This window comes from Callorhinus ursinus, unplaced genomic scaffold, assembly GCF_003265705.2.
Source record: "Callorhinus ursinus isolate GAN/ISIS: 27379988/994484 unplaced genomic scaffold, GSC_fseal_2.0 scaffold30, whole genome shotgun sequence".
NCBI classification, from domain to species: domain Eukaryota; kingdom Metazoa; phylum Chordata; class Mammalia; order Carnivora; family Otariidae; genus Callorhinus; species Callorhinus ursinus.
In genome coordinates, this window is record NW_027397092.1 from 16,234,476 (window position 1) to 16,257,048 (window position 22,573).

The following is a 22,573-nucleotide window of genomic DNA, read 5'->3' on the forward strand; positions in this document are numbered from 1 at the left end:
AGAGAGAGCCCAAGAGGGGGGAGGGTCAGAGGGAGAAGCAGACTCCCCACCGAGCAGGGAGTCCAATGCGGGACTCGATCCCGGGACTCCGGGATCATGACCTGAGCCGAAGGCAGTCGCCTAACCAACTGAGCCACCCAGGCGCCCTCTTAAAAATCTGTTTTAAGGTATCAACGGACTGCTGAAACAAAAAGGACTTGAGCATCAAGATCCCAGGGAAGAATGATTCTCAAGTTAGTGAGCCAAAAGCACCTAGCCTCTGTTACGCTTAGATCATGTACTGATTATAGGCATGGCATAAAAACTGGGAATGTAGATAAAGGACCCAAGCAATGGGCAGTTGCTAAGAGGCAGAGAAACCATCAGACCTGTCTCTTGGCAGTCTCAAGGGGGTATTAAAAGGCAAAAAATAGACTAATTTATTGAATATTGAATAAAAGGGAAGGATGGAGAACTTAGTCAACCACTCAGCCTGTTTACCCATTAAGACATTTTCTGAATTCTGAAGCTATGCAGAATGTAAAGTTAAGAAGCAGAAAAGCCTACAAAGAAAAATGAGGGCGTTGGGCAGTATCTGGATGCAAAGGATACAAAGATGAGAGCCGCACAACTGCCAGAAGGACAGATGCAGTGAGCACTCTGGGCTCTCAACTGGAAAACCCCTAGAGGACTAGTTCTCTAAGGAGGGAGGGAAATGACGATAAACTAGAGGTAGAGTCAAGAAAACTGAAACCCAGCCTTCATTAAGTTTAGCTCAGACTCTGATTAGATTAAGTGGATCAATCCCCACTCTGCTTAGTAAAGGAAAAGGATGAACCCATTGTGTAGGACATTGTCACCATCCAGAGCCTCTATAATTTGTCATACACAATGTTGAGCATCCAGTCAAAAGTTATCAGCCATACCAACAGAATGGACTAAATGATCAGCAACCAAGAGGGAAAAACCCACAGAAAATTTTTATCATGGAGTTACCAGACAAGAACTTTTTATTATTTTCTTAAAGATTTTATTTATTTGAGAGAGAATGAGAGAGACAGATCACGAGCAGGGAGAAAGGGCAGAGGGAGAAGCAGACTCCCCGCTGAGCAGGCAGCCTGGTTCGGGACTCAATCCCAGGACCCCAGGAATCATGACCTGAGTCGAAGGCAGACACTTAACTGAGCCACACAGGCGCCCAGACAAGAACTTTTAAATAACTGATTCGTTAGTTGAAGAAAAACATCGATAAAACACAAAAGACTAGTTCCCTAGAGAAATAGAATCTATTAAAAATGACTGAATGGACAGATATTCTAGAACGGAAAAAAAAACAAATTAAGAACTCAATAGATGGGTTTAGCAGAAGTGATAAATTAACTGGAAGACAGATGAATAGAAAGTATTTAGTCTGACACACAAGTGGGGAAAAAAGGATGGGTAACAGAGAAGAGTATCAAACTTCAAACAGTGAAAAGTTCTAACATCCAGACTATTGGAGTCTCGGAGGAGACATAAAAAAATGAGCAACAGTATTTGAAAAATGTCTGAAAAATTTCCAAAACTGATTAAAGACAACCCACAATTCAAAAAACTCTGTACACCCCAAGCCAGAAAATAACAAAAAGAAACCCACACTAGGCACATCATAGTAAAACCACTGAAAACCATAACAAAGATCTTACAAAGCAGACAGCAGGGAGGGGATGGAGGGGAAATTACTTTCAAAGGAGCAACAAAAGGACAAAATAGCTGAATTTTGAACAGAAATGGTGTAAGCCTGGAAATAATGGAATTACCACTTAAGTTGGCTAAAGAAAAACATGCAGATGAATTTAATAGAAAAGAGAATAAACTAGAAAACAATTGTAAAAATTACCCCCAAACATAGCATAGTTATAAAAAAAAATGAAAGCAGGTTAAGAGCTAAGAATAGTATGATATAATCTAACTTACATTTAATCAGAGTTCCAGAAGGCACACAGAAAATATTAAAAGAGAAAATGGCTTAACAGTTTTCCAAAACTGATTAAAAATACTATTATACACCTTTGAGAAGCTTGAACACTGTCAAACAGCGGGGGTAAAGGCAGACCCACCTAGCATGCCAATAATTTTTACGTTGTTTCTCAGCTCTAAGTGAATCTTTCTGTAATCTTGCTGTTATACTGGAGTTGCAACTCTGTAAATTGTTTCCCATACTCCCTTACCAGCTGACATCCTGTTAGGATCTGCCAATAGAAGGTACCAGAAGAAGATTACATGGCATTAGATAAGTAGCAGGTGCCCAAACCCAGGGATTTTTTTTTTAGAAGAGAGATAATTTTATATATTAAAAGCCACTGAGATTTAGAGGTTTTATTATTACTGTAGCATAAGCCTATTCTAACAAAATATGCAAGAAGAATTTTTTTAAGTAGACCCTTGCAACAACAAAAATAAAACCCAGGTATATGAAAGACATAAATGTAAGAGACAAGACTATAATGCTTTTGGAAAAGAATACAGGAAATACCTTTATCATTTTGGAGAATTGAATAATTTCTTAAGACACAAAAAGCATAAATCAAAAAGGGAAAGCTTGATAAATCTGACATAAAAATTAAGAACTTCTGTTCATCAGAAAACAAAACTAAGACTGAAAGGACAAACTAGAAAAAGCAAGATACTTGCAAAACCTATAGCCATCAAAGAGCTTATGTCTATAATATGCTAAAAATTCTAGTCAATCAGTAAAAGACTTGAGAAGACACTTACAGAAGCCTAAGGACTAATAAAAAGGTATTCAATGTCATCAATAATGATGTTAAAATAGATAATACTATGCATGTAACAAGCTGGCTAAAGTGCAGAAGTATGACAATAATCAGATACTGGAGAAGAGGTTGGGATAACAAGAACTCTCATTCACTCCTGACAAGAATATGGATAACCACTCTGGAATACATTGTATGTTAAAGCTGAAGACTACTAAAACTCCACATTTCCACTGCTAGTTATATATTCTACAGAAATGGGTTTATGTGTACCAGGAATCGTGTATAAAAATGCAAATGGCAGCATTTTTATAATATACAAAGATTGAAACCAACTCAACTATCAACAGTACATTGGCTATATTATGTACTGTTCCACAATATACATTAACAAAACTGAAGCAACTCTATAAATTAAAACAAACTAGAGCTACACAACAGGAATGAATCTTAAAAAGAACTGTCAAACAAAAGCCCAACACCCGTAAAAATGGACAATTCATTTATAAAACATTCAAAATCGGGGAAAACAAAATAACTACTTATTTAGGGATGTAGACATGGGTAGTAAAATTAAAACACATAGGAATAACTGCCACAAACCACTAGACCAGAAAGGACCAGAGATGATCCAGAAGAGGGTCACAAAAGGGGCTCCTGAGGTGCAAATTGGAAAATGATCTCTTCTCCAACCTGGGTGGTGGTCATAAGCGTGCTCATGTTCACCTTCATATTCTTTAAATTGTACATTTATGTTTCATAATTCTGTGTGTGTATCTCGAAATTTTTTGATAAGAAATTCCAAAAAAAAAAAAAATTTCAAATTTTAACAGCAAAATAGTCATGAACATACGTGATCACTATGTTTCTAGAAGGCAAGGAGAGACTGTTTCCCTCACTTTCCAGAAAGGATACTGAAGCTTGGACATGTAAGTGTTGAAACCAGTGTAGAACCCAAGGTCAAGGTTTTGCCAATCAAGTATTCACGACCCAGATTCTGCCTGCACAGAGATGCATAGGAGAGAAACAGTGAACTTCGTATAAGCTCCCCCATCTTAAAAAATACTCCAAATAAGGCTCTTTTAAGGCTTCCGGCAGGGACACTTTATTTTTTGGTTAAAGCCACATTGATAGAAATGCCATAAAAACATGTAAACAAGGTATCAGAACTTTGGTTCACCGAAACCCCTCACACGGAAAACATCTGAGGTACAAAGGCACCTTGCTAGGTGCTAGACAGCCTGACTCAGCTGCAGCCACTCTGACCCAGCCTTTGTGGCCAGAGGTGGCACAGGGTGACCAGGGAGGTCAGAACCCAGGTCACCTGGGACCCTCCCAAGTCAGCTCTCCGTTTGCTCCAGACAAACATTCACTCCAACAAAGACCCAAGTGACAGGGCCTGGAACATACAAAGGTGTCTGTCATGTTGAACTTGAGGATGACATGGGCTGTAGGGCCAGGAAGGAGAGGGGCAGAAAAGGAAGTCAGTCAACTTCTGTCGATCCACATGGCCTCAAGAATTCCTGTCCTCGTTCATGGAACCACTTATTTGAGACTGTGAACAGAAAGAAAATACGTTACAATCCTGTTGGTTAGTTTAGCAGCCAGAATGAATGACTCCTTCATGATGACTCCTGCAGTTTAGCAGCCAGAATGAATGACTCCTTCATGATGAATCCTGCACTGGGCCTTGGGACTCAAACATGAGTAAGGTATGGTCTCATACTTCAAGTTGCTCATGAGCTGGTAAGGAAGACCTATGTATAAACAGGTAACTGTTCAAAGATGATAAAAGATACATATGTGTACATTGCCCTGGAAACTGAACCAAAGGGCACCTAACCATGTGAGGGAAGAGGAGACTCCAGGCTGGGCCATGGTGCTGCACAGGAGTTATCCAGGGGAGAAGATGGATATACCAGATGATTCCTTTATCAAGGGGGTCCAGGAAGTGGGAACAGGATGAGAAAGACATCAAGGCATGAAGCACCCTGGTGTGTATCGAGGACCCCAAGCAGCTTGTATTACTGGGGAAGAACTGAGATACAGAAGCTAAGGACGAGGAAACCTGTCAGGACTATGGAGGGCCTGGACATCAACCTCAAGACCTGTGGGCCAGCCGACCCGCTGTGGGCAGCAGAGGCGCTGAGCTGGCCAGCACCGTCTGTCACCTAAAGCTGGGCCTCCAATCCACGTGGGCCACTAGTTCGTTCCTTAACACAAGACTCTTAGAATGACAAAACAAACTTATCCTGATGCACTACTGAAGCCACAGAGCTTTTAAAATATAAATGTACTCAGGTGAAAAAAAATTTAAGTGTCTACAAAGCTTATAATGATAAACGGCAATCTCCTACCCACCCCTTCCACTGCCAAACCCCACTTCTGGAGGACACTCGCCTCCTTTAGTTGTTTCTTCTGATACTCAACCACATATTTCCCTAAATAACATGCTTATGCTGCTATCTCTTGACTTCCAATTTTGGAATTCTTTTATACTACCCCTAAAACACATACTTATCACCTCCTATCTTCTCAATGGTGTCAAATCACAAATTTTAATTAACATTATCATGTCACGTAAATGTTGCTCATGCCTGAGCCACCTAGTAGTGTATGCAGACATTTCTCGTACAACTTTTTCTTTTCCCTGAAGTCAGCAATTGCTTCATTTAGTTTGTACTTGCTTAATTTTCTGTGAACCTACCACTATTACCCCCAAAACTCTCCAAGAGGATATAAACTCCTCTGTCTGCAATCACTTCCTATCATCCTGGCCCAAGTCTCTCCCTGGTTCACCATAGCTGCTTCCAGAACAAACCTCCAGCTTCAGCGTCTGAAGTTTGGTCCCAGCCTTGAGCCTCATCTCATGGCCCCTGTGCCACAGGTCTCCCCTAATGCAAGTGACAAAGGCAGCTGGTCCCCACACCCATGACGTCAGTTTTAGTGTAGGCCTTGTTCCATGTGAGCCTTGCTTGCCTGGGTCACCCCTTCCCCATTCTGATTCCAGTTCTCTACCACTGCTCCCTCAGAACCCCTGCCAGAGTCTACTCCTCTGGGAGCCATCCTGGACCTACAATGGTTGTGTACCTATTCTTCCTTGGAGCTTCCTCAGCTCTGTGGGCATCTCTGAGTGTGTTCCCAACCAGCTGTCCTGGCCCATAATCAGCTCTGTGGACAGCTACATGGCTGAGATGAGACAACCAGTTAGCAGGGGAAAAAGGAAAAACTCAAAAAGGAAGACAGTCTTGGCACTGTGAAAATAGGGCAGCAGATATCTCCCAACTCAGAGTCTAAGGCTGACCACAAGAGCCCAGGCTGAGACCACCAAGCCACTCACCCCACTTGCAGCCCACAAGCACAGGGCAGGCAGCGTGTCTCGTACGGTAGTCACCTTCCCCGCTCCGCAGGAGGTTGTACCAGAATACGGCTGTGCCCTAGGAAAAAGAGCCCGTCAGACAACACTCTTAGATTTAGGGCTCAAGGACCTGACCCTGAACACCTCCCTAAGCAGAAACACCCTCACTTTCCCGTGTACCAAGGGACAGGGCTCTGGCATTCCAACAGCACAGAAGTATCCACCCTTCAATGGTGGGGCAGATGTTTAATAATCCACCTTCCCCCAAAGTGACTTCCCTTCCCAGCCCATCTCCCCAGATGGAAGCTGAGGCCACAAGGTCAGAGTTCAGGCAGGAAGGGGCTAAGGCCTCTCACAGTAAGAGTCAAGGAGGCCAGGGAATGGGAACAGAGCTTCAACCAGTGACCCACAAAAACCAGAACTTACCTTCTTAGGCCAAATCGCAGCCCCCAGATCAGGAAAAACAGTGGCACCACCAGCTTCTACGTCGCTCATCTGAGAACACAAGGCACAGAGCTTGGCCCTTGTACTCAAAGCTCTCAGAGCAGCTGAGCCACAAGGACACAAGTATGCAGATTACCTTTCTCTGAGCAGGAGTGGCACTGCTTGAAGGCTCTGCTCCACAGCCGGCCCTTCCGCCAAGAAAAGCGCATCCCATGCATTACCCCTCCCTAAACCCTGCTTAATCTATGCGGTTCATCAGGATAGTCCCAGGCCAGGGGCACTTGAGAGCGGTAGCCCTGCAGGAGACCCAAATCCTGGCTGTCCTCGGATGGGAACAATCTCAGTCTGGACATGGAGAATGCCTGCCTGAACCCCCGTTCTTGCATCACCACCCAGTCTGGGCCACGCCAAAGGCACCGTGCCCTGTGAGCTGCCCTAGCCCAAAGCTCCTTGCTGCTCCCAACACCATCTGTGGCCCCCACTGTGGGCTCTGTTTCTCTGGTTCTAGCAGCCCTCCCCAGGGCCAGCTAGGTGAGCAGACAGGGTGTGGTTCCACAGGCCCTGCTTTCTCCCAGGGAGGCCCCAAACTAAATGGAACACAAGCTCCACAGTAGGGAGGCTACACTGATGCCCACAAAGCGTGCCTCAACTCATGCCCAAGGCACCACTTCTCTCTCATCCGGCTGTCTTACTTCAAGTTTTTTGTCTATAATGTAATAAAATGTGGAGGTTTAAAAATATTTTCACAGGATGCGTGCCAGACAGACTAAAGAGCACTCAACAGACACATGGTAAACGAATAAGATGAAAACCTCTGATGGCTTCCCACAGCCCCGGGGATCAAATCCAGGCTCTTCTCTAGAACCCAAAGGCCCTGTCTTTCAGTCTCAGCAGCCATTCTCTCTCCAGCCGCTCTCGTCTCAAGCACTGCCTCTGAGTCACACGCGTCTTCTTCCCTTTTTCCAACATCCCCAGCTCCTTCCCTCTTCCAGGTCTCCACACATTCTCCCCTCTGCCAGAAAGCATGTTCCACCAACTAATTTCCACTCAACCTTCAAGTCTCCACTGACACATTACTCCCCAGGGAGGCCTTCTCTGAACCTAAACCCTGAGCCACAAATACTTTTTCAAGGTATCTGTCACCATGGTAACTAAATAAATTACCTCTCCGATGGTTAAAGCAAGTCCCTCATATTAGACCGTAAACCCCATGAGAGACTCCACGTGTCCTGCTCACCAGCATGTTCATGGCCAGCCCCAGAACATAGTAACCACACACAAAACTTAAATGAGACACCAAAGGAAAAGATGGCCGTGGGCTTCTGTCTCTAAGTTACTTGACAGTTTGTATGCCTCTTTAGAGCGGGCTAAGCAGAGGGAAAGCAAACTGCTCCTCGTGTGAGAGGTAAACCCAATGGCCTGTGGCTGAAGCACAGGCAGCAGACGGGAGGCAGGCCACCAAGCTCTGGGGAAACAAAGGCATCTTTCATTTAAGAGCACCTCATGGCAGCCTCCTCACTCTGCCGCCAAGGAGGGAACTCTCTAGAGCACTCACCCCAAAAGTCCTGACTAGCACTGGGCCCATCAAAAGGAGCCAGGGATGTAAACATCAAGGGGTGTGGGTGAGCACACAGAAGAGAACACTGGCCAACTCTCTCCTCCAGCCAAGAAGAGTGCTGAGGGCCAGAAGGAACCCAGCCACTGAGCGACAGCTGGTGCTACCAGCCCTGACAGGAGTGGATGTCAGATAGCACTCTGGACCCAGGTTCCCCAAAGGCCCATTTGCTGCATGCATCATACTCACGTAGTTTAAGAACGTGGCCACACGATTCCCCGTCCCTAAACGCTTGAAAGCATCTTGCTCATTTTTCTATAAAATTAAGTGAGAATGAACAGTGGACCTGGCCCCAATACTTACATAGTTAAGAAACGTCGCTAACCTATTCCCCTCCGTTTTGAGGCCGCTGTCAAAAGGTCGCTGCAACAAACAACAACTTTCACCCACATTTGCAGACGGTTCCACCCCCCACTCACAGGACTGGGGCCGAAAGGGTCAAGGGATGACACTAAGCGTGTGTTCCATACATCAGCCTGGACCATGGACCAGAGCTGCAAAGGAAACACAGGGGAAGGGGGCAGGAAGAGCCTTCACAAAGACCTAGTCAGGGCCGATGCTAAGTCATGGCACAGGGAAACAGCCAGGCTGCACTGGGCTCCACAGGCCCCGTGCTTCCTGATTTGGACTTTTCCAGGAACAAAGGCCTGGTCCTGGTAAGGCACGGGGAGTGGGAGGAGCTGATGTAGAGGCTGAAATACTCCGAGAAGCTCCAGCTTTCTCAAATCAGCTGGAACAGGGCCCTGTGGAAACACCCATGGTTTAGGCCTTACCCTAGAGAAGTCAAAATGTGGCTCATACTGTCCTCCCATTCCATAATTAGCAACCTGGTGGGAAAGAACAGCATTGGATCTTGTCAGCAGCATGAACAGTCCTGAAGCAGCCCATCTCCCCAGGGATACTGTCTCCCCACAACAACCAAAACAACCTGCATCCCTTAATAACCAGAACCCCCAAGTGCATCCTCTCGAAGGTGGATAACTACGCTCTGCCAGCACTGGGACACCGAACACATCAAATGTATCCACGGCTGTGTCCAAGAGTCAGGCCGCAGCATGAATGGGGTTTCCCAAACACAACAAAACGGGCAACCTGCAGACAGCCACGGCGGAGAAGCTCCAGCCCTTCAGGGACACTCAGAGGGCAGAAGAGAGCGCCTTCCACGAGGCAGGCCCTGGCCGGGGCCCTATGTGTTTGCAAGATAACAGGAAGGTAATCCAGAGGAAATCCAAAAAGAAACTCAAGACAGGAACTTCGTTTTTATGCTAGTTTGGGAGCTCCTGAGGACCTGACACTGCTCCTGCCCCAGGTCACTGTGCCCTGGTTGCTGTTCCCAGTCAGAGGGAACAGAGAGAACAGACTCCACTCCCTCTCACAGTGGTTCCCTGCACGGGCAGTTCTGCATCCAAGTGAAACAACAGGACCCGGGCAGCCAACGACCGCCTCAGCGTCCCTGGTGGCAGCCTGGGCCTGGAGCAGGACCGGAGCCATCCTGGCTTCCGCAACTACCAGACGTCAGTAACTGGATTATAAGCTGTAAACGCCTGACTGAACAGTTTATCAGCACAATGTAAGTCTTAAGTCACAAACGGTTATTCTAGCCTCAGTGGACAGAATGAGAGACAGAGTTCAAGACGAAGTATAGTATCTGATACAGAAGCTGATAGATCAAGTGGTACCACCAATGTCCATCTGGGAACATTTGGCGCTGTATCATACTGAAACCCTAAAAACCTCTGGGCCTCAGCTATCGGTGTTCAGGAAGTTGCTTTTTTTTTGCATATCCTTTTTTGGCGAGTCCAACAGTCCGATGTGAGATTCTGCAAAACTGGCAACAATAGAGACCTAGAGACAGGAGGGAGAGGCGAGGGGGGGGGATACTTTACAAGAAAGGAAATCCTCTTATTGCAAAAGAAAGCAATATCTATCAAATGTGATGTAGTGCCAGAATCTGCACAGCATGATTTTCAGTGTGCGCAAAACTAAATATTTTGATATGAAGAATCGGTGGACAAAAACATGCTATCATAGGCTGCTTCAGCCTTCAAGGTGCCTGCACAGAATACCTGGAAATCCTGCCAACAGTGCCAGGAGGGCAGGTTCAGCACGTGGCCCTTAGGCTGGAAGCACATCTAAGGAAGGAAGGGCTTCAGCAGTTGATAAAGTGATAATACAAACACTTTCCTTGGGTCCACTTGTTGAGAACTTGGAAGAAAATTTGGAACATGACTGGGATTAGCGTGCCACTGCACTCTGCAAAATTTGGTCACCGCTTGCTGCTGGACCTGCAGAGAATGACTGTACTTTCCAATACTCCCATTTGCGGGATGGGATGCTTAAACTTGCAGACCCCACAGAGTGAAAGAAGCCACGTAGTTATAGCGGACTCATCTTTTAACAGTTTTGGGAATCCCACTTGATCACGTGCTGATGCTCTTGTGTCTACACCATTTAACACTGTCCCCGAAGAGTGTGTCATGGGAGCTTGCGGATTTGCAATCAGATTCACCATCCGGGCAAACTCCAGGCAGAGACTCACAACTTTAGTAACAAGCAACTGTACATCAAAACGGATTCCTTGGCTAAAATTAACAAGTCAGGAAACGACAGATGTTGGCGGGGATGTGGAGAAAGGGGAACCCTCCTACACTGTTGGTGGGAATGCAAGCTGGTGCAACCGCTCTGGAAAACAGTATGGAGGTTCCTCAAAAAGTTGAAAATAGAGCTACCATACGATCCGGCAATTGCACTACTGGGTATTTACCCCAAAGATACAAATGTAGGGATCCGAAGGGGCACCTGCACTCCAATGTTTATAGCAGCAATGTCCACAATAGCCAAACTATGGAAAAAGCCCAGATGTCCATCAAGAGACAAATGGATAAAGAAGATGTGGTATATATATATATAGAATGGAATATTATGCAGCCATCAGAAAAATGAAATCTTGCCATTTGCAATGACACAGATGGAACTAGAGGGTATTATGTTAAGCGAAATTAAGTCAATCAGAGAGACAATTATCCTTTGATTTCACTCATATGTAGAATTTAAGAAACAAAACAGATGAATATATGAGAAGGGAGGGAAAAATAAAACTAGATGAAACCAGAGAGGGAGACAAATCCTAAGAGTCTCTTAACCCTAGGAAACAAACTGAGGGTCGCTGGAGGGGAAGGGGGTGGAGGATGGGGGAACTGGGTGATGGGCATTAAGGAGGGCATGTGATGTAATGAGCACTGGGTGTTATATACAACTGATGAATCACTGAACTCTGCCTCTGAAACTAACAATATACTATATGTTAATTAACTGAATTTAAATAAAAAAAAGAAATAAATCCCCCACCAAAAAAAACTGATTCCTGTGGGGAGGCATTCATGTGAATCATTAAGTGTGTTGTTACAAAGGTATAAGAGCCAGTCATTTGAAAACCATGGGTATTTACGGTACTGGGGTCAGAGTGAAGACAAAAAAATAAATGGTCAGAAATTACTTTACTAAGGCTAAGCCATCAAGTCAGAAGTGCCTTCAGTCTTAGAGAATTCTGGCAGTGTGGCATCTCTTCCACTATGAGACAAGCCTTCATCCAGTTCATAAGAAAGCCTCAATTGCTCTTTTTCTTCCAAATGATCCACTGCAAACACATCGACTACAGGCGAAAGAGTGTCAAGAGGAAGCAGAAGAACTAGCTGTTTTCCAGAAGCCTGTAACATTCTGAGGGACCATGGAGTTCAGGCTGTTGCTGGTGCCTAGGCACTGATTATACTGCAACCAGTCCACACTGAATGAACACTTAGAGGGAGGTGCTGAAACCCAGGTTCCTGTGCCCCAGACCATGCAGGGTCAAAGCTTTCAACACTGCTGGCTGGCAAAGGAAATGCCAAGGCAGTTCCTAGAAGAAGAAGAAGGCAAACAAAAATGGGGCTTCAGCCCCTGGGCAGCCGTGGTCTGGGTCTTCCAGCAGAGCCCTGACTTTAAGAGCCCCTCCACAAGGAGTCCTGGCATTCAGATCCCACTGATCACTGACCTACAACACGATGACAGGCCAGACAAGATGGAGGCAGGGTTGTGGCAGAGAAGCCCGTCCAAGTACGAAGCTGCTGCCTTCTCGGCTGCATGTGATACAGGGTTCAGAGCGTGGAGCCGGGGAGCCAGCCAGGAGGGCAACGGGGGCACAGGTCCCATCCCGTCTCCTCAGCCCACCGGTCAGGGTATGGAATCAGCCAGTCAAGCAGAATGCTGTCCTCGATGGAGGCCAAGAGAGTCCTAACACTGGCTCTGAGAGTGGCAGATGTCTTAACAATAGTCCTGCTCCATGAGGATAGGAATCACAACAATGCCAACAAGAGATGCACCTAGTGCACTCAGAGTCCCTACTGCTCCTGAAATGGTGGAAGTGGGAAATGTGGCAGAAGTCCTCTATTGAAGCGCTTGTTTATGGAACTACCTTAAAATTAAATTAAGCTTGGGGCACCTGCATGGCTCAGTTGGTTAAGCATCCAACTCTTGATTTCCGCTCAGGTCATGATCTCAGGCTGGTGAGATCGAGCCCCAGGTTGGGCTCTGCCCTCGGGGCAGAGTTTGCTTGAGCTTCTCCCTCTCCCTCTGCCCCTCCCCCTGCTCACACACTCTCTCAAATAAATAAAATCTTTTAAAAAAATTAAACTGGGGCGCCTGGGTGGCTCGGTTAAGCATCTGCCTTTGGCTCAGGTCATGCTCTCAGGGTCCTGGGATGGAGCCCCGCGTCAGGCTCCCTGCGCAGCGGGGAGTGTGCTTTTCCCCCCTCCCTCTGCCCCGCTCCCCAGCTCATGTGCACATGCACTCTTTCTCAAATAAATAAATAAAATCTTAAAAAAAAATTAAGTTTACAAACTCAACACTAAACTGGACTAAAGATTATATAAAATTTTCACAAGACTGAAAGGTAATCAGCATGTTTTTCAAAACTGGTAGATTTCACACAAATCCATAAAGAGGACCTTCAAAACTGGTTTTCTGATTGCTGACACAGCTAGAGGAAAAAAAAAAAAAAAATTCAGTGATCTGCTTGAGTGTATCCAGGCAAAAGTTCAGAGAATCTTCCAAATGATCTTCAGTTCAATAGTCTAATGAAATCTATGGTTGCCAAGCCTAAAGATCAAAGGTTCAATCCTTAAATACATAGAAACTCTGGCCAGACAGACCCAGGGGACTCTTTAAAAAATGCCAGCAACGGGCACCTGGGTGGCTCAGTCGATTATGCATCTGACTCTTGATTTCAGCTCAGGTCATGATCCCAGGGTCATGGGATCAAGCCCCGCATAGGGCTCCACGCTCAGCGTGGAGCCTGCTTGAGATTCTCTCTCTCCCTCTGCCTCTGCCTCTTCCCCTGCTTGTGCGCGCACACACACACTCTCTCAATAAATAAATAAAATCTTTAAAAAAAAAAATTGCCAGTGAAACTTCTCTGGCAGTGTCTCAGGTCACCACTTTATAATAGAACCCAGAAGTTCCAACGTTCAGAAGAGAGCATGGCCAAAACTGATTTGAACTCAATATATACCAGAGGATACATTATTAGGAGCTCTACCCAACTGCCATGTGTCTTCACAATCACCTTTGAAATAAAGGCAGAAAGCCAGGGTTCCACAGGAGCTACAAAGCTCTCCACTCTCATCAGCATCTCCTGACCTCTCACTTTTCCTACCAATGTATCACAGAACACTTTACCTCCAAGTGCATGTGAACCAGGTGCATCAGAACTAAGACCTCTAAAGATATTTATAGCTCTCTTAGAAGTGTCCCTAAAACAACTCAGGATTTCAGCTTCCATAGTCAAGAAATACAAATGGGTCTGCCATGCCCACCCCTGGCCCCTAGCTCCTAGTATGATACTTGGGCACACACAAGATAATCAATATCTGTTGAATGATAACTATTGGAATGACAGTAGGCATGCTTAATTCTGTCTTCCCTGTGTGAGGTCACTCCATATCCAAAGCACTGTGCAGTCATACAGTTCACTGGGCAAGCCCCCTAAGCCTGGCTTCTGGGCACCCTGCAAGACCATCTAGCCAGAAATACCCGCTTCCCAGCCCCAGGGTCCCGGGAGCCTGCCATACCTGCAGCAGTTCTGCAGTCTTTACTGTGAGCCCTGTGATGTGCTGCATCCGAAGATTCACTCGAGCCACAACAGGGTCATCGTCCTCCTCCAGCCATGAGCTAAGCCAAAAGAGGGAGAGAAAGGAAGGCGGGGAAGGCGGCTTAGATGAGGTCTCGTACTCTCCCCGCCCGGAGTCAGAGCCAGCACGAACAAGCAGGACAGGATGAGTATTCTAAGTAAGGAAGGTGTCAGCAGGAAGGACAAGCCAAACCAAGCTCCCTCGAGTGAAACGCGGAAGCCCTGGAGGTAAGGGCTTGGGCTGCCACCCCACCACCACCACCCCACCACCACAACCACCTCTGCTAACCTTTTGGAAACCCTGTAGCTGGCAACAGTGAGGATGCCTGTCTTGGGATCACGAACAGTGGCTCGCGCAAGCTGGAAGGCAGGAAGAGAGGGCAGACTTATCCTTTTTTGCCTTGAGTGCTTTCCTAGAGAGACTGGGACCAGATCTGCCATTCAGGCCAGTGGGGTAAAGAAGTTTTTCAGGCAGTTGGCCCTAGACAAGGCACCGTGATCCTGCAAGCCAGGCAAGGGCAGGAGTCTAAGGCCCCCACATTTCCTGCTCTGCTGTCACGCCCTGGCCACTGCCCTGCTCTCACCCAGGTCTGTGCTGTCTGCAGAACTACGCCTCTGGAGTCCCCGTTGTCCACCCACCCATCTGCCTGGACACACTGCTTCCTCACCAGGCACACGCACCACCCCTGCCTGAGCACCACCTGTGCGTGGCTACTCCCCCCACATTCAGACCCCTCAACCTTGTACACTCCTCTTGACCTGGTCCTTCTCAACCACAGCAGTCTCCTCTGCCAAGAAACGTACCCAAACACCCTTCTGCTGCAGCAGCTCACCCTGGGCTCCCACTGCTGTGAAGAGCAAAGATAGGCACACTTTCTACTCGCTTGGGAGCCTCACAAGGTCAGATGACAGAATCTGGAAGGGACTGCACAAATCGAAATATGTGATCTGCTGCCTGGAAGCCACCTACGTCCACATGTATGCTAACACACACACATCCACGAACACCCCTAACCTACTTCATACCATCTTGATCTCCAGAGGCAGGAACAGTGACTCTCCCAGGAAGCACTTGCTGCCCAAAAGCAGCTCGCCATGCTTCAGCTGTGTACTGTCCTAATGACCTCACATGGGTGGGACCACAGACCCTACCCCAACAGCACTTCCCCCTAATTTCAATAAATACTTAATGAGTGCCTACTACGTTGCTGGCGTTACACTGGGTGACCAAGACATGGACCCCGGTGGGGAGAGCTGGGAGCGGGGAAAGCTTCATGTCTGTGGGAGCTCAGTCTATACAGTCGAGAATGGTCAGGGCAAGACCACCCAGCTGAGACCTGAGGGGTAAGCAGGCGTTAGCCAAGTAGGGGAACATTACAGGAACAGGGAAGGAACAGCAATGCAGAGGTCCAGGCACAAAAATGGGTGTGACACCATGACTGTGGACAAGAGGCCAAAGAGGCAAGTGGAGACTGGGCCTGGAAGCAAGCTCATGGCGAATGAGAAACAGGGAAGGCAGGTGATGGACATTCACAATCAGAATGTGGACACCTCGTGGAAAGCTGACTAAGGAAGGGCCGGAGTGGTAACACGGCAGCCAGAGAGGAGCTCAAGGCAGAGCTCAAGGCAAGAGTCGATGGCAGAAGGGATGGAGAAGTCCGGACGGAGCAAAAGACTGGTCAGGAGATCACCTAGCCAGGACACTGCACCCAGCTCCGGCAGTGTGGCAGTGCCCCGAAGACAGAGGACTTCCCTGAGCTCCTAGCTACGACTGCTCCCTATGACAAGTGCAGCTGCAGCTAAGCCCCATCCAAACCTCTGAGCCTCAGCGCTGGCCTGGCAACCACAAGGAGGCTGTGGGCGGCCGCGTTCGGCTCCCAGAGATAGGCAGGGCTATTTTGAAAGCAGGCCAGGGACCCAAAAAAGCAGCTGCCAGGCATTCCCCGCAGGCCAAGTTAAGCTCATGGACCCTACTTCAAAGCCAGAATAGCATCTGTCCCTCACAGGCTCCAGAAAGAAGAGGTCAGCTTGTAATGGCCCATGTCATGGCTTCTATTCAAAGACAAGTTTCCCCAACACTCCCCCCACACCGCCCCTGCCACACATGTGCACCACACACCCAACATGAATACACACACAGAAATGTTTCAGTGCCTTGGCCTGAGGGACAACTGAGGAACCTCTCAGGAGGTCCTAGCGGAACAAAGCCTCTCTCACCTGGCAACCAGGGAAACAATTTTCGTCCTTGGAGGACTTTGCAGCTGACCCAGGGAGTGGAAAGGATGGGTCCTGGTCCCCATTCTCCAAGCGCACTGGCTAGACCGTCCCTCAGCAACCTCAATGGCTGAGTCTGGGCGCTAGATGTCCTGGTACCTCAAGCCAAGGTCGCTTCAAGATGAGGTGCAGGGGGGCCGGGATAGGAACCTATTTTCCGTCTCTCCACAAGTGTAGGGCCTCCTGGCCACTACAAGTCTATTAGGTGCAGAGCAACAGAGGATCCAGCTAAACGCCCCCCCTTGTAATCACCAGTGATAGGAAAAGGGTGGGGACATGGCAGGAAGCGGCTCTATTTGAATGACGTCAAATGGGAGCAAATCTTGTATGAACTAGAAATACAAGAACAATTTTACAGCCTAATGACGTATATATGAAACAAACAGCCAACTGCATTCTTAGACATGAAATACCAGAGGAATCTCCAGGAAATTCAGGAACAAGACCAGGAAGCCAAATGTTAACCATGTTCAAGGAGTTCCAAGCAGTTCAACAAGATGATAAAAACAAAGGAACTAGGATTATTAGGAAGGAGAAAACAAAATTTTCCTTATTTGCAGCTCATGATGGTGTCCGAACGACGCAAGAGAGTCAGCTAAAACCCGAAAGAGGAGTAAGGAAGTTGAACAACTAGCTGCAATCTGCACAGGTCTGCTTCCCTGTGGGTAAAATGAAGACAATGACAGTGTACTTAACAGACGAGATAGTTCATATATGTTAAGCACTTAAAACAGGGCCTGTCACACTTAAGAACTCAGAAAACAGGGGCACCTGGGTAGCTCAGTTGGTTAAGAACCTGACTCTTGATTTCAGCTAGGGTCACTATCTCAGGGTTATGCAATCGAGCCCCGAGAAGGCTCCGCATTCAGCAGGAGTCTGCTTGAGATTCTTCCCCTCTGTCCCTCACCATCCCGTTAAACTCACTCATGCATGCTCTTTCTCAAATAAATAAATCTTAAAAAAAGAACTCAGGGGCGCCTGGCTGGCTCAGCTGGTTAACCGTCTGCCTTCAGCTCAGGTCCTGATCCCAAGGTCCTGGGATTGAGCCCCGCGTCAGGCTCCGAAGGGAGCCTGCTTCTCCCTCTCCCTCTGCCCCTCTCCCCTACTCATGTTCTCTCTCGCTCACTCTGCTCTCTCTCCAATAAATAAACCAATCTTCAAAAAAGAAAAGAACTCAGTAAACACTAGCTGTTACTTTGAAATGTACTTTTATATTCAATACTTCAGCATATGATACAGTAAACTAATAAAACAAGGTAACCAGTAAAAATATGATAAAAAAACAAACAAACAAACAAAAAACCACCTAGGAATAAAGCTAATAAGAAATGTGCTGGGTGTGTATGAAGAAATTTTACGAGATATGAATAAACGGAGAGACCCGGAGAGCTTGTGGATGAGAAGACTGAATAGTGTAAAGACGTTCATTCTCCAAGTCAATCACTTCTTCGCAGTACTAACTGGGAGCTCCACACGACCCAGGATGGCAGCACCCTATGGCAGTTCCCCAAAACTCGCCCACACACCAGCCCCCGACCAGGTGAGCTGACGCTTCCCACTGTGGACCTGCCCTGCTCCCAGGGAGTCCTTCTGTCATAGCACCTGGCTGTCCACATTGGTTCCTTCAGTTTTCTTTGCCCTTGGACCGTGAACCCACAAGGTCAAACTGAGTCTGCAGTACCTCAGGACCCAGACAGCAGACTCGTGCTAGACACTGGCAAAGGCCAGTGGAGTAAGCAAACAAACCACCCCATGACACCGGGGATACGGAGCCCAGGAAGGAACTGCAGAGACACCTACTTTGGGTTTCGCGATCTCCTTGATCCTCTCGATTTCCTCGTCAGACATGACATCGTAGTACCTGACGATGTGCGGGCTGTCCCACTCATCCTCCTCTTTGAAGGGGGCGATGAGGAGCTGTGGTGTCCTGTTGCCATGGTGGTACCTACAGAAAAGCCTCTTCTGCCTCCGGGGAGTCTGGGGAACATACAAAGCAACAGGCTCTGAGCACAGTGAGTCCTAATCCTCAGCCCCAGGCTGGCTGGCTGCAGACTCGGGTCTCAGAGCCTGCGCCCAGCCGCCGCTCCCTCCTGCCTCACCACAGAAGCAAACAAAGCCCCACAGCTTGACCGAGAGAAACGATACCCCACAAATCACGTAATGTTTCCTCTCTTGCAAGAATTCCTCATGTCCACAAGTCCTGGGGCACAAGCTTAATCCCTAACCCTTCTCACAGAGATACGAGTATGTGAGAAGGGCTGAGGCGGGAGAGAGGCCATTCTAGGTGGAGAAGCCAGTGGGAGGCACGCAGATACAGATATGGACGAGGCCCAGAGACCGCCTCATACCGGAGCCTGCTGAGGAAGCACTGGAGTCCCAGGGCTCTCAAAAATCAGGGACACCAGAGACTGAGCTGTTAGCTACTGCCGCATCTTCACTACGGAGACCGCAGCTTCCCATGGGGCACATCCACACGCATGGTCTTCCTCACAGCATGAGTCCAGCAGAAGCTGGGCATGGTGGGGTAGGGAGGGGAGCTCAGCAATAACTCAGAGGATTCAAACTCCGCCTGGGACATCGGGGGAGACAGTCTCCCATCCTACACCTCAGAGAACACCCACCCGTCAGCCTCAGCAGATGCTACGAAGAACTGGGCAAGATACTGAGGAAAGAGCCTACACAGAGGAACATCCTCCCCAAATCTGCCCATCCAGAGCCGAAATCTAGGTCCACATGTGGGACCTGGCCATGCGTCTCACCAGTTTGACACCCTCCCCACGACAGAGGCTCTCATAGACGTCCCTCTCAGGCAGGTAGTCCACAGGTCTCTCATAGATGCTTTCCTGTGTGGCTAGCCCAGCTTCTGTCTGATTTGATAAGATTTTTTCTCTTTCTTCCTCCAACAACCGTTCAAAGTACCGCAGATTCCCTCCCGCTCGTTCATGGCTCGGGTCTAGAAAGAGCAAAGAACAAGAAGGAAAAGGAAACCACAAACATCTGTTAGGTCATTTAGGGAAATTATTCTGTAAGCGGTTTTCTCTCCCAGCAGCTCATTTGCAACGCAGTGTCGTGTTTTCCACAGCATCTAACCCAGGCTCGCTGGTCAGAGCAGAACAGCCGACACGGGCTCTCCCGGCAGTGTCAGAGATGGGAAAGGAGCCACAGAGGAGGCCGCATAGCCAGCCACACAGGGGGCTCTCCTCTCAGGCCTCCCTGGAGGGCCCAATGGTGCAGGTCTAGAGAAGCAGTCCAGCCTCCTGCTGCCTCTTCCTGACTTGGCTGTGAGTCACTTACATCCATCCCCTAGAGTACATCCCTTACCGGTGACCAGATCACATGCTGGCCACAATGACAAGGCAGGCTGAAATCCTGGCAAAAAGAACCACCATATGACAATGCCATAGCCTCATCTTGTGGGCCTCACAACACAAAGGAGCAAGCTTGGCAGGATTACTGTGCCACTCCATAGATGAGGAAACCAAGGCCCAAAGATATTAATAGACTCAGGCTAAGGTTAGACTGAATAGGACGCCAGGCGTCCTGAGTCCCAGGCCAAGTCTCTTACTAACATGACAGCATCTACAAAGCTTTCTTCCCACATCAGTCTTGCAGGACACTCATATGGTAGCGGGCATGAGACTCAAGGCCCAGGAAAAGCAGCAGCAAAAGAAAGTCTTTGCTGATCTGTGACATTCCAGACTATGATTATCCCATCTACCAGTAAAACGTGGAACAGATAGGTTTTAAAGACACGGTGCTTTTAATCTCCTTCAGTCCAAGACACTTACAACACCAAGGCCACAGCAAGTCCCCCAGTAAGACCTCAGACCTCAAAGTAACAGGTCAGGCCATGGTCACTGCAGCAATCCTGAAGCACAGTTTGCTTCCTGAGCTGATCCTGACCACGTGAAGGCTCACCCTGGAGAGCAGAGGATGCATGGCACCACTGCATTCCTATTTTAAAAGGGAGTGTGTAAGGCCACAGGTCTGAGTGTATCCATAAGCAACTGGGCAAGGACTAGGGCCAGAAATGAGGTGGGTAAAGAGCTAACCAGCAGCTAGAATGGGCCTGAGAGCAGTAAGCCATTGGTAACCGGCCAGGCAACATGTCAAACCGGCTCAGTCCCAGGAGGTCGGCCAAGTAGTGACCGGTGGAGTGACTAGTTCTCCTGCCGGCCCCCCTTTAGCTCTGACCTTCCCCTAGAATCTCCTTACCAAGAGAAAGCAGGCGGCGGGTGAGCTCCAGGGCACGGTGCAGGTCACCCAGCTGGAAGACAGCGTAGCTCAGGTAGTCCAGCGCCTCAGCCTTGGCTATGGTGGCCTCCTCCCCAGCATCGAGCTGCTTCAGCACCTGCTCCATCCACAGGACTGTGTGGTAATAGTCGCCTTCGTTGTAGGCAGAGCGGCCCATCCCGAAGCAGTCATCCACACTCAGCATGGCCTGGTACTTGGTTCCTGCAGCAGGAAGGGCAAACAGTCAGGCTCTAAAGAGCCTCTGGGCTAGGGAGAGAGCTTCCCACAGTGAGGAAGCCTGAGCCAGTGGAAGAGGGGCATCATCCCGGCAGAGTCCCACCGGGGCTTCAGACCGTGCACTTCCAAGTGAGCACAACCAGGCTGGGCCTGCCTCAGACTGGGGCTCACAGCCAATCTCCTGGCCACAGACTCCCCTTCTCCCATGTGGGAAGGGGCCTCTGCTGTGAAGAAGCCCAAGAAGCAGTAGTATTCAGGAGAGTATGAAGGTCCTGTGAGCCACAGAGGAGATGTCTGCTGGGCAGCTGGCCCTAGGAGTCTGGAAAGTAGAGAACTTAGTTGAATATAAAATATATAAAAATATAAAAAACAGAACTTAGGTGGCAGCTAAAGCCACAGATGAGGACAACCACTTCCAGTAAGAGTATGAAGAGAGAGTAGAGAACGTGGCTAAGGCCAGAACCCTCCAGAGAAAGGACAAAGAGTTAACACTGAGCAGGACCTGACAGGTAGCAGGAACAGAGCGGCAGGGCGGGGACAGACGCCAAGGGAGGTCACAGCCAAGACTGCAGTGCCAGCTTTGACCGTTAGGCGGCAGGGACCTCGGTGAGCATCAATTCTGCAGGTCCTGTGAGCACACGTTATTTGCCATGGGTCTGGCACTGGAAAGTGACCTGAAGATAGTCTCAAGTCAAGAAGGATGAGATGTAGTATGCTACCTCTGGGAAAATGTAGGATTTAGGATAGGGGTGAGGTGGGAGGGACCATGAGTGTACTCCTCAGGGAACAATAAAAAGCAGGCCCCATGCAGAGGAAGGAAGGGCTGTGACCCTCCCTGGGAAGCAGGGGAATCTCTGTTAACCCCATTAACAGACACCCAGGCATGGGTGACATGGGAGAGCTGCCTTAGAGGGGCTTCTTTCCGCCTGATGTCCAAGGTGCGGCTCTGTCCACAATGAAACCCCTACTGCAAAGGGTCGGGTACTTCAGAGACTGGGGTCTGCTCACTGTGATAGTGCAGCAATAGGCAACGTGGGATGGGAAGGTAAGGAAAGTAATCACAAGATGGAGTTAGCAGACGGGCTAGGGATCAAGGGGTCCCTTGATCCCTTGGGCCTCCACAGATCTCCTTTAGCTATGCCGTTCTCAGGAACTCACAATGACAGAGGCAGTATAACACCGCAGCTGAGCTAGCTGGACAAAGCTGGGTCTGTGTGGGCCTCGCTATGGCACCCACCAGCTGTGTGCCCATGGATAATTTACTGAGCCTCTCTGAGTCTCAGTCCCCTTAGGTCTAGAGTCAATACCATCAATTTTAGAGAACTCGTGGCAAAAATTCAACGAGATGACATATAAAGATGTCTTCTATGATCCCCAGGATGCCAAACGTCTCACAGAGGCCGAGAAGGTCAAGAATAGCTCCCACATATTCAGCATCCTCCCCAGAAGCCCATCAAAAGTCTACCCCCTTGGAAAGCACTCTCTGGAGAGCACCAGCTGAACTGCATGCTGAA

The 22,573-nt window shown here is 48.3% G+C and overlaps 1 protein-coding gene across 10 annotated transcripts in view; it reads right to left on the reverse strand.

Annotated features, from left to right (window-relative positions):
* Window positions 1–3,793: 3,793 nt before the first annotated feature.
* P4HA2 (prolyl 4-hydroxylase subunit alpha 2) overlaps window positions 3,794–22,573 on the reverse strand; it is a 34,233-nt gene continuing 15,453 nt past the window's right edge. For 6 of the 10 annotated variants that reach the window (XM_073878636.1, XM_025860980.2, XM_025860979.2 and 3 more), the window contains 10 exons: window positions 20,805–21,044; window positions 19,349–19,542; window positions 18,390–18,566; window positions 14,605–14,675; window positions 14,257–14,356; window positions 8,926–8,979; window positions 8,342–8,407; window positions 6,520–6,588; window positions 6,076–6,172; window positions 3,794–4,290 (listed from right to left, as the gene is read on the reverse strand). In XM_073878636.1, the coding sequence (XP_073734737.1) occupies window positions 4,220–4,290; window positions 6,076–6,172; window positions 6,520–6,588; window positions 8,342–8,407; window positions 8,926–8,979; window positions 14,257–14,356; window positions 14,605–14,675; window positions 18,390–18,566; window positions 19,349–19,542; window positions 20,805–21,044 (1,139 nt within the window). In that variant the 3' untranslated portion in view covers window positions 3,794–4,219. Of the gene's footprint in view, window positions 4,291–6,075; window positions 6,173–6,519; window positions 6,589–8,341; window positions 8,408–8,455; window positions 8,516–8,925; window positions 8,980–14,256; window positions 14,357–14,604; window positions 14,676–18,389; window positions 18,567–19,348; window positions 19,543–20,804; window positions 21,045–22,573 lie in introns of all 10 variants that reach the window. The other 4 variants (XM_073878641.1, XM_073878638.1, XM_073878639.1 and 1 more) reach the window with 4 other exon arrangements.